This window comes from Miscanthus floridulus, chromosome 1 (genome assembly GCF_019320115.1).
Source record: "Miscanthus floridulus cultivar M001 chromosome 1, ASM1932011v1, whole genome shotgun sequence".
Classification (NCBI taxonomy): Eukaryota; Viridiplantae; Streptophyta; class Magnoliopsida; order Poales; family Poaceae; genus Miscanthus; species Miscanthus floridulus.
Window position 1 is genome coordinate 76,035,521 of NC_089580.1, and position 12,077 is coordinate 76,047,597.

The 12,077-nt window shown below is 41.8% G+C and overlaps 1 protein-coding gene across 1 annotated transcript; it reads right to left on the reverse strand.

Annotated features, from left to right (window-relative positions):
* Window positions 1–691: 691 nt before the first annotated feature.
* On the reverse strand, window positions 692–7,716 carry LOC136536385 (nucleolin 2-like). The gene is made up of 19 exons (XM_066528699.1): window positions 7,581–7,716; window positions 7,042–7,140; window positions 6,672–6,919; window positions 5,902–6,003; window positions 5,618–5,833; window positions 4,144–4,248; window positions 3,934–4,026; window positions 3,745–3,855; window positions 3,612–3,671; window positions 3,211–3,288; window positions 2,997–3,137; window positions 2,835–2,876; window positions 2,659–2,750; window positions 2,465–2,582; window positions 2,154–2,242; window positions 1,945–2,035; window positions 1,751–1,842; window positions 1,035–1,321; window positions 692–926 (listed from the first exon to the last, which is right to left on the reverse strand). Exons 2-19 carry the CDS (start codon window positions 7,121–7,123, stop codon window positions 895–897), a joined length of 2,079 nt encoding a protein of 692 aa, XP_066384796.1. The 5' UTR covers window positions 7,124–7,140; window positions 7,581–7,716; the 3' UTR covers window positions 692–894.
* Window positions 7,717–12,077: the final 4,361 nt, after the last annotated feature.

Genomic DNA, 12,077 nt, shown 5'->3' on the forward strand with positions numbered 1-12,077 from the left:
TGGTGTAGCTTATTTTCGGTGTGCTTAGTGTCTAGTGAAAGACGAGCGCATCCGAAGGTATGTTATTTCGGACGGTTCTACCACAGAGAGCCCATGCGGTGCTACCAGCCCTGCCACGATGGCCAGCCAGGCGTGCGGATGTTGACTGCAACACTGGTTGCCCTGCTGCAATAGGGCAGTATATTTTGGCCCGACCAAAGGAGTTAGGCATTGTTTAAATCTAGAGTGTAAAGTTTTAAGGTGTCACATCGGGTGTCGTATGGAGTGTTCGGATACTAATAAAAAACAAATTATAAAATCCGTCAGTAATCTACAAAACAAATTTATTAAACCTAATTAATCCGTTATTAGCACATGTGTTACTTTAGCACCACATTATCAAATCATAGACTAATTAAACTTAAAAGATTCATATCGTAAATTAATCATAAACTATACAATTAGTTACTTTTTTAGTCTATATTTAATACTTTATACATGTCTAAACATTTGATGAGATAGAAAATAATAAATTTTAAAGAAAAAACTAAACAAGAGACCTTAGTTACAAAAGGAGGTGGAATACAAAAATTAAAAATTCTAAAAATAATTGGGCGATTGGTTCCTCGATTCTTATAATCATTCGTTCATTGCGATGCAGTGACGTGCGACAAAAGCATTTTCTATCGCTGAAATTCAAAGGCCAAAAACATACGAACTCGCCGCTTCTCATATATTATAAATAAATCACGTCTTCGATATAACTTCATAGCTCCAAATGTAAAAAATGGTAAAACAATTGTCAAAATTATCAAGCAAACAAAGCAGTACAGCCTCCAATAGGAGAAACAGATAACAGAAGTCCGAAAGGTACAATATAGTTTGCGTTTCACTATAATCTCCAGCCTTGGATCTTCAATCGTCATCACCAAATGTAGTCTTCTTTCCTGCAAAATTTGAACCACAGTTCCAAATCAAGGAGAGACAACAAACGTAACTCCAACTAGATACAAATCAATCTGGCAAAACAATTATTAACCCAAGCAATTGTTTACCTGTACTAGGGGTACCAGCGGTCGGTCTGAAAGGCGTACCCCGGCCACCACGGCCTGTGTCACCCCGGCCACCACGGCCTCCAAATCCACGCCCACGGCCACCACCACGCCCCCTGTCACTCCTTCCTCCTCTGCCACCACGCCCACCACTGAAGCCACCGTCCCTGTTGTTATCAGGTCTCGGCTTCGCTTCATCGACATACAAGCTGTAGCCACCAAGGTCGGTTCCATTCAGCTCATATGCTTTATTCAAGGAATCTGGGTCCTTGAAATCCATGTATGCCATTCTGCAAACCGAGCACATCGTCGTGTCAATGAGTCAACGACAATGGAGACTTCTTCAGATGATGACATTCCAAAAGAAACTATATAATATCAACACTCCTGAATATCTTGCTGAAAAAAATAAGGCCCTAACCTAAGTACTCCCTCTGTCCCAAATTATAAGTCATTCCCACTTTCTGGAGAGTCAAAGCATCTCAAGTTTAACTAAATTTATATAGTAAAAATAATAACATTTATGAACCAAATAAGTATCATTAGATTCTTCATCAATTATATTTTCATAGTATACTTATTTGATGTCATAAATCTTTGTAATTCTCTCTATAATTTTGATCAAACTTGAGATATTTTGTACTCTCCAAAAGGTTGGAATGGCTTATAATTAGGGACGGAGGGAGTATAAAAGAATGATATGTTAAGAGCCAACTAACCCTTTGCTTGCACCAGTGTCATAATCCTTTGGAATTGAAATACGGGTAATCTCTCCACATAAGCCAAAATGTTGTTGGAGAGCACTCCGGATCTGGCGAAGGAATACCATCATCAGATATATAATGTAACAAGACATGGTTCAACAGAACACAAACACAATGATAAGTGGATAAAAAACGGAAATTCAAATTACCTGGTCCTCTCCACCAGACGTGTCAAAGCCCTTAATAAATACAGTGTTGCCTGACCTTTGAGCAGACTTCCTGAATGAACCGTTGTCCTTCCTGAGCAATAGACAAAATTATGGCCATACTGAATAATTGGTAACAGCTAACAGCAAAAATTTCATAAAAGCATCCCCTACTGAATAACCACAGCACAGTAAATAAGATAGACAATAACCCGCTGCTAGGAGTGTATGCACCCCTCTCGACAGCTATGTCGATCCTTAGAGGACGCCCCATCAGGTCATGACCAATAAATTCAAGTGCCTAAAACGAAGAAAGAGTTCCAAGTGTCAGAACTTCCTCGCAAGTGGCATTAAATATAACTTGATGGAGAGAGGCGGTCTGCTCTTGTGACAGTTTAACTAATAACAGAACTTGCTAGTATCCAATAGAACTTGATGGCAGTGACCAGTGAGGTGTTTTGCTCCTTTAACAGTTGAACTAAGCAGCATATAGATTAAAAAAATAATCAAGGAGATTGTTCACCTTTTGAGCAGCTTCAACAGTAGCGAATTCAACATGTCCATAACCCTTGAAACTCCCATCATCAAAAGTAGACAAACGAACATCTACAACTTCGCCAGCCTCCTCAAAAAATTCCTTACTACAGCATGTGGAGAAATGGTGTTAGTGGCAACACATTTGGAAAAAAAATAAATTGGCACATTTAACAAACTTACACTTGTTCACGCTCTATACTATAGGCTAAATTCCCAACAAAAATAGTCTTTGAACCAGTAGCCTGACTTTGGCTTTTGGCAGGAGTTTTGGGCTGAAAAGATAAGACAGTTGTCAAACATCCATTTAATGTTTATTAAGTAGATAAAATTAGAGAAAGGCATAGATCGCAGAATACCTCATTACGTGCCAACTTTTGCGTAGTGTCTACAGAAGTTTCCTGAGAATCAAAGAAACTGTTATATCCCAACTAAAAAGATGCACAGGTAACTCAGTAGCAAATTATGCAAAATTACAACCATTCCCTTAATTTTAGAACAAAAGGCTTCAAAAGCCAAACCTTTTTCTTAGGAGTTTTAGTTGGTTCACTTTCCTCCTCATCGTCAGAGCTTTCATCCGAACCTCCATCATCTTCATCGCTGCTGCTTTCTTTCTTTGAAACCTTAGTGGCAGCCTTGGCAGCACCAGAAGGTGCAGAATTCTGCAAGTACAAGAAACAGTAAAAAGGTGAGATAATCTTAAAAAGGCAGAGGTCTGACACGAAGAAACAGTACCTTAGACTTCTTTTGTGGAGGCTCCTCGTCACTTTCATCAGAACTCTCATCAGAGCTGCCATCAGATTCGTCGCTGGACTATAGAGAGAGAGAGAGAGAGTTTCTATTGAGTCCAATGTAATATGTACAAGAGCAGACAACTGAAACACAAAAAGTATACTCCCACCATTTATTATAGCAGGTAGTACTTTGGTACAAAAAGTTCAGAATTAGTTTTGAGCATTTATTCGAGTATTAATCAACATGATACATAAAAGCATTTTGAAATACGAAACAACTATTTTGTACAATAAATATAGTAGCAATTTGATTGTAGGTTGACCTTTTCAAATCAAAATACAACTTATTAAAGTGGCAGAGGGAGTATGAGTCAAAAAACAAGATTTTACAAGAGAGCATACTTCTTCATTCTTCTTATTTGTTGCTAGAGGCCTTTTCGCAGGGACAGTAGGTTTTTCAGGCTGTAAAGACGAGGAAGAATTAAAAACTACACAATAAAAAATTAACATGAGTGGAGAAGAAAGTACCACCTACTTCATCAGAATCAGAACCTGACTCTGAGTCAGAATCTGAGCTCCCACTAGATTCCTCCTCCTTTTTAGGAGCAGCAGCCTTGGCAGGCTGTACTGTTTTAGCATTATTATCCTGGCAAATATAAAATGAAGCTTTTTAAGAAGTGAATTAAGTTTGAAGACTCTTAAAGTTTTGTAGTAAGGTGACTACCTCATCCTCGGACTCAGAATCACTATCAGAATCAGAACTGTCACTGGATACTTCCTTTTTCTTGGCCACTACTGGATCTTTAGCAGGAATATCCTACAGATATTGTTTGTGTCAGGGTTACTACTGATAAATTATGTTTGACAAAGAATAGCTATCGAAGATGCATGAATCAAGAAATAAGTGCAACATATGAATCCACAAATTAATTACATCTTCTGATTCATCATCATCAGAATCACTGTCAGAGCTATCAGATTCTTGGGTCTTCTTTTGCACAGAGGCAACCGGAGGCTTCTTTAGGTTAGCAGCAGGTTTCTGAAAAGCAAGAAAGCGAGACAAATGTCAGTGAAACCAGGAAAAAAGAAACCAAGGTAAGCTTGATTGGAGATTACTAACTGCAGTAACCCTGCATAGAAATTACATGGTGGTGCCTGATTGTACATACATGGGTTTATCTCTACATGTGTTCCTCTTTATTATTTTTAGATATATGAAACTTATAGCTGCCTAATTTTACAAAGAAACAGAAAACATTATATTATACAAATTTAATTGCCTCCTATGCACATTAGTTTAGCAAATACTCCCTCCAGTCCCATTTCTAAGCGTGATTGGAGATTACTGACTGCGGTAACCCTGCATAGAAATTACACGGTGGTGCGTGATTGTACATACATGGGTTGTATCTCTACATGTGTTCCTCTTTATCATTTTTAGATATGAAACTTATAGCTGACTAATTTTACAAAGAAACATAAAACATTATATTATACAAATTTAATTGCCTCCTATGCACATTAGTTTAGCAAATACTCCGTCCAGTCCCATTTCTAAGGCGTGAAACGTAAGATGCAGATACCAAGACGCCGGTGCAGAACATTGCGCTCGTGCATAGGATGATTTACTCTTTGACAGGTCCTGCAGCGAATTAGCCACGTCACGCTTAATCACCCCGTTCGCTTGTTGGTTTCAGCCAGCCTAAACCAGCCAATCAATAGTGTTTTTCTCTCACAACAAACCAGCACCAGCCAGCCCAAACCAACCCAGAAACCAACCAGCGAACAGGGCGAATAAGTGGTTAGCCTCCAAAAGATGACGTTCCGACTTCTTTCTCTACAGGATTGGTGCATGGCGCCATGCAAGTAACTCTTGGCTTCAAAGACATTAATTCCTGCGCTTAATGACTCTTTGGATACCGCATGCGCCTTATATAATAGTCTTTTCTCCAAAACTCACATATGCCTTAGAAAACAGACTGGAGGGAGTAGTACATCTTGTCTTCTTTTAGAGAGGTGTCCATAGCAGGAGTGAATCCAGCCCTTGTTATCAGGGTCAATGCACCCAAACGGAATTCTGTAATTCTTTAGCTAACATATTGTTCTTGCTCATGTTAACCTCACTAATTTATTTGAGCTAACCCTGGTGACATTGTGAGCTGGCTCATAGGACATCTCATGGTTAGAAGGGTACTATTTCATTCATCTATGTCAGTGTGTGCGTGCGGTGTGGGCGCTCAAGATGCACAAAAAAGAAAATTAACAGGATGCAAACCATCATTTAACACATAGCAGATGTAAAAAAAAGGATGCAAATGATTCATCGATGTAAAGAAAAATCCAAGAATAAGGATTCAAAAACCATTCAGGATTTAGCTCACAAGATAGAATAGGAAACAAATACTTACTTCATCCTCATCTGAGCTACTGTCGGAGCTGCTGCTATCATGCTTAACCTGTTTTGAACCATTACTAACAGCTGTGACAGGCTTCTTTGAAAGGACAGTGGGCTTTTTTGCAGGTTCCTCATCAGAACTGCTATCATCACTGTCACTGCTGTCATCACTGTCGCTACTACTGGCAGCTGGCTTATTTGAACCGGCAACTGGTTTTTTGGAAGGTTCCTAATTTAAGGAAAAATAAGTTTGTGTTGGTAAGAAGAAAGCCCCAAAAGCAAGTGGGCAATGCTTACATCATCTGAGGAGCTCTCAGAGCTGCTGCCATCACTGGACTCCTGTTTAGCAGGTTGTGTACCTTTCTTTGGTTGAATGACCTTTTTTGGCTGGACCTTAACCTGCAAACATGTCCTTTTTCTAGAAAGAAGTTTCCAATAGAAATCAAATGAAAAGCCAAAATATCATTCATACACTAGCTTCCTATTAAGCGCAAGAGGAACTGCAAACTGATGTCATTAAACAAGTATTTTTTCTTTATTAGTATATATCAAGGGAAAAAACAAAAGGTGCAAAACCATGTTGCTTTTCAAACACCGTTGCAATTGACAACAAAGGTATAGACAACGAGCAAAACTACAATGCAAACATCTAACAAACAATTGATGTTAAATCTCACTTTTTTTATATTTGGATTATCATATCCAGGTACAAAAGAGTGATAAGGATTTTTTTTTTTACCTTTTCCTTGATGACATACATTTTTATGCAATTGGTTGCTTTAAAAATAGCATAAAACTTGTCTCACATATTCAATAAAGGAATTGCAACACCAAATAGATAAGTAATGACTCTACTGCAACTGCTAGCTCTTGAGTCTAAGAGTATCAGAGAAAATAAATAAAATCAATTGGTAGGACAAAGAATATAGTAACAATAAAAACACTATCATACAATCAATTGTGAGATTGTGACATAGTGAAGCAAAGCGATCTCCAGAGTTCAAGCATATAGCTTATGATTTTAACTAAGGGGAAACATGAGCCAAAAGTGAAGAACGTGATAGCACCTCCACTTCAGAATCTGAAGAATCCTCCTCAGAGTCAGAGCTGCTGCTCTCAACTTTCTTTGGAGGGGGCTGCTTCTTAACCGGCACCTCCACTTCAGAATCTGAAGAATCCTCCTCAGAGTCAGAGCTGCTGATCTCAACTTTCTTTGGAGGGGGCTGCTTCTTAACCGGCACGGCCTTTTCAGATGCAGTCTTTTGCTTCTTGGCACTCACGGCCTTCTCAATCGCATCTTCTGCATTTCTCTTCCCTGCTCATTAAGATTAAAAAAACTCTTGTGACACTGTGATAAGTGTGGTATATACAAAGCAGCAAGACAGAAACATAACCAGCAAGTATTCCAATGCAACAAAGAGCTATCAAAAGCCTTACCCTTCTTTACAGATTTCCCCTCTGGAACTGAGACAGCAACAGGTGCGGCCTCAACACTGGACTTCTTGCTTGACTTACCCATAATGCCTCAGCTAAGCTCTACAGAAAAGGAAATGGAGGCACTAATTTAAGAATAAGGCATATAACAATACTAATACAGCACATGCACAACAGCAACAACATATATGAATATGGCCCTCCTAACAGAGGCAGAAGACGGATAAATTTAGTCCCACTACCTCGTCAATATTTGTCAATTTAACATCGGATGAAACATAAGAACTCCCAATTTATTCGAGGTAATTAGTCAGCCCCGTACACACAAGGTAGTAAAATGATAAAAGGAAAATATCAGCAGGTCATATTGGGCAAGAGGCAAGACTCGCGCTCCACCACGCACGCAGCAAATAAGCAAACCGGCAGCGAATAGGATGGATTGGAGAGAGCTAAGCGTTCGTATTCGAGGACTCGCAGAGACGCAATGATCCCGCGGAATCAACAATAAACCAAACACTTCATCGAGGGCCAAGGTTCCTTACCGAACGTAGGGGATCGGAACGACGGTGTTAGAAGAGGTAGGAGGTGAAGGAGCGGGCGGTCGGCGGCGGAGCAGGGGGATGGGTAGGGTTTCCGGCGGCGGGCGGAAGGGTTTTTGATGGGTTTGGGCAGTGGCGCCCGGTATTTATACGAGGCAGGAGAGAAGCGCTAATTTTGCATTGCGTCCCCACGATTTTATGTAAATATATATGAAATTCACAGGGAGTGAAATGTAAAGTGGTTAGATATTTTCGTAGCCTGGGGCAGTGGGCTTTTTGGGCCAGATACGGTATGGTTTCACGGTGTGTGCGGTGCAGACGAAGGACGCGTTTGTTTTCTTCGATCGTGAGCGAGTTTAAGCTACGCAGGTACTTTTTTTAATAAAGGAATAACAACTTAACAAGGTCTCTATATCCACGGATAAATGTATATATATATATAGCCAAAATATATAGACTACAGTAGTACTTAGGCTAGTTTGGTTTCCTTACCTATGTGCCTTGGGTTTTGTGCTAGTAAGACTGGGCATATTTGGTTGGTGCTGTAACTTAACACGTAAAACCTTCGATAACTATGGCTGCCACATAAAGTTCTGCGGACAAAATTGAAGCCACACTCGTAGCAAAGTTTGACAGAAAATAAGACTATGAAACATGGGACAGGGTGCTAAGAAAGTGTGGCACGTCGTAGTTCTGACAGCGAACCAAATAGTTGTTAAAAAAATAGTGTCACGACCTGGTCCTGACACACCCTTGTGAGCATTAGCATCATGAGCATCCTTGCATTCGAAATCAAATAATTAGAAATTGAACTCTGCATTCAAACTGCTCACTATGGGATCGACGGAGTCCGCCAGCACCACCGGACCATCCGTCAGTCCATCTGCACGCACTGACAAGTTTAGACTTGGTTAGTAAGCAACCGACACCACCAGAGAGTCCGCCACCACGACGAACTGTCCGATAGGATCGTCCCATGCAGAAATGTGAGGTGTCATTTTGAGAGTCACTTGGTCCCACACATCACCACAGCTGTCCAATTCCCAAAGCAGAGCAATCACCGGTTCACTCACTCACTATCACTCTCTCTAGTTCATCTCTCTCTCTACTCTCTCTCTCTCACTCAAGCAAGGAAGAGGAGAATGAAAGGAAGAGAAAGGAGAAGAGATTGGAACTTGGAGGCACCAAGAGATGGCCGTGGAGATCACCTAGATACCGTCGTCCACAAGAGGTAGGGTTAGAAGGGGAGGAGCCCTCTCACCCTTGCCATAAGGAGCTATGAGGAAGAAGAGTCAAGAAGAAGAGGATTTTGAGTCACCAAGAAGGAGATCCAGCTGCTCCATCACCTTGGAGAGCTTGGTATCTTGTTTTTGCAGCCCTTGGTGAAAGCTCTAGTTTGGTTTTGGTGAATTGATGAAACCCTAAGTGCTAACCTAGTTTATCAAAGTGATCATGAGATAGGTAACACATTCCAAGTGGTGAAGCAAATGAAGATCATGACATGACGATGGTGTTGCCATGGTGATGATCAAGTGCTTGGACTTGGAAAAGAAGAAAGAAAAACAAAAGGCTCAAGACAAAGGTATAAATTATAGAAGCCATTTTGTTTCGGTGATCAAGACACTTAGTGAGTGTGATCACATTTAGGTTCGATAGTCGTACTATTAAGAGGGGTGAAATTCGTATCAAAATGCGGTTATCAAAGTGTCACTAGATGCTCTAACTCATTACATATGCATTTAGGATCTAGTGGAGTGCTAACACCCTTGAAAAGGTTTGCGAAAATATGCTAACACATGTGCACAAGGAGATACACTTGGTGGTTGACACATTTGAACAAGGGTGAAGAAGATAGAGTTGAAAAGGAGTTAGTCGCGCTGGTCACAGGGTGATCGGACGCGTCCGGTATGTGGCTCGACACTGAACTGCAGAAAGTGACCGGACGTGTCCGGTCAGTGTGAATCAACGAACTCGATGTTCAGTGAAATAGTCGATCGGACGCTGGGAGCGTCCGGTCCGGAGTGACAGGACACGTCCGGTCGGATCTGGGAGTTACTCGACTCGACCAGACGCTGAGGCTCAGTATCTGGTCATTTTCTAATGGTGCATCCGGTCGGACCTAGGTACTCTCCGGACTCAACCGAACGCTGCGGCTCAGCGTCCGGTCGTTTCTTACTGAGCGTCCGGTCGCAGGTGAATGTGTGGCAGCAACGGCTAATTTAGTTTGAATTGGACACGTGGCGGTCAGGGAGTGACCAGACGCGTCCGGTATTCACGAACTGAGCGTCCGGTCGATGCGCAGTCAGCCCAATAATTGAGCCCACGGCTCTATTATTTTGGGGTGTCTATAAATACCATTTGGCCAGCTCTAGTTCACTATCTTGGCCATTTGCATTGATATAGCAACGTTGTGAGCTTAGCCAAAGCCCTCCCACTCATCTTCATCATAGATTCTTCATCTTTGAGAGATTGAGAGTGAATCTAAGTGCATTGCTTGAGTGTTTGCATCTAGAGGCACTTAGTGTTCTTGTTTTGCTGCAGGATTCGCTTGTTACTCTTAGTGGTTGCCGCCACCTAGACGGCTTGGAGCAGTGAGGATCATCAAGCGAAGGTTGGTGATTATCTCCGACTCCGATCGTGGTGATTGTGAGGGGTTCTTGACCTTTCCTCAACGGAGAGCCAAAAGGTACTCTAGTGAATTGCTCGTGGCTTGTGTGATCCTCATCTTGTGTTGGTTGTGCGGCACCCTATTGAGGGTTTGGCGTGTGATGCCAATTAGCGCGTGAACCTCCAAATGAGTGAATCGCCACAATGAGGACTAGCTTGTCGGCAAGCAAGTGAACCTCGATAAAAAATCATTGTGTCATCATTTGACTCCGAGGTGATTGGTCTTCATTAGTTTTCATTCTTGTGATTGATTGGTTCATTCCTCGACACGGCGGTTATCGATGTTTGACCACCGATAGCCTACCACGGGGGTCCTCAGGGCAGTATGTTCGGGCTTCAGCGTATGCGGAACTCAACCGTTAACGCAAGAGACAGTCGATTTATCCTGGTTCGGGCCCTCGATCTTTGATCGAGTAATAGCCCTATGTCCAGTCGGCGTTAGCCTTTGCGTTGGATTGATTATAAAGTGTTGTGTTGTACAATTGTTGTCTGAACTCCCGATTCAAGGAGCACTGCCCTCCTTTATATAGTCAGGAGGCCAGAGTCCTAGTCGGTTTACAATGAGAGTTCCTAGTAGGATTATAGAATAATACTACTACTAAGATTGCAGGGAAAGAATCTTAGTTAGGCTAGTTCTTCTCCCTTTCTTATGGGGTATCCCGTGGGTCCCGCACCGATAAGCCCCCGAGCACTTCATGGTTGAGTTCTAGAAGCATCGTCTTGTTCCTTCAAGTCTTGTCGAGTAGGAACAAGCGTCGTTCGAGTGCTTTCTTGAGCGAAACCGTGCAGCGCTTCATGAGATCTTCGCATGATGTGTACCTTTTTAAAGAAAAAAGTACCCCCATTTGGATGTAGCCCCCGAGCCTCTTGTTGTTTGGCACAAGGGGCTTGAGGGTCTTTTCTTGAAATCTCCCTGATTCTTCGTTGAAAGGCTCCCGAGCATATACCCGATTTCTTTGTTGAAAAGAGCTCTGATTTAGCTATGTTCGGGTTCTTTTTGTCAAAAAAAGCTCGGATATAGCTATGTCCGGGTTCTTTTTATCTTTTGGCCTTGAAGTCGTTTGTCTTGAAGAATTGTTCTGAGTGACGTGTGCTTTTTTGAAGAAAAAAGTGCACTCACTGAGTGTAGCCCCCGAGCCTCTTGCTATTTAGAATAAAAAGTTGGAGGGTCTTGAATCTGAGTTGTTCGAAAGAACTGTATACCTTTCCTTTTGCAGCCCCCGAGCATATATCCAGGTTGTTTTGTTCAGGAAGAATTCAGATGTAGGGTCTTGGTGTATTCTCTGGTAGTCTGATGTTGTCAGATGTAGTTGTATGGTGGTGGTTGAGTGTAAATGCCCTTTGTTCATGGGTTGTACTGTGTTGGTATATTCTTCCGAATATGCTCGTCTTCGAGTACTGTTCCCTCTCGCCTGATTCTTACATTATTGAGCCATGTCTTTTCACTGTGTCCTTTGTTAGGCTTATTTTGTTGGTACTTCTAGTCCATGTGCACCACTCCTTCGATCTATAAATACCCTCCTGGAGTGCTTGTTTTCATCCATTGAACATTCTGTTGAAACCTTCGTAGTCATGAATATGTTAGTTTATGAAGTAGAGCAGCCCCCGGGCGTGTTTTGTAGTTCCTGTGTGTCTTGTCGTAGCTGTAGGAAGTCTTGTGATAGGGATTAGAGGTAGGCTAATCCCGCAGCAGTAATGTACCAGGATGTACGTGGCAGTAGTTGGAGGAAGTCTTGTGATGTGGGCTTCGTTCCTTCATCTGACAGTTCTGGGTTGATCCTCTCGCTTGTCTTGAGACTGTTCGATGCAGATCAACACCATATCCAGCATCAC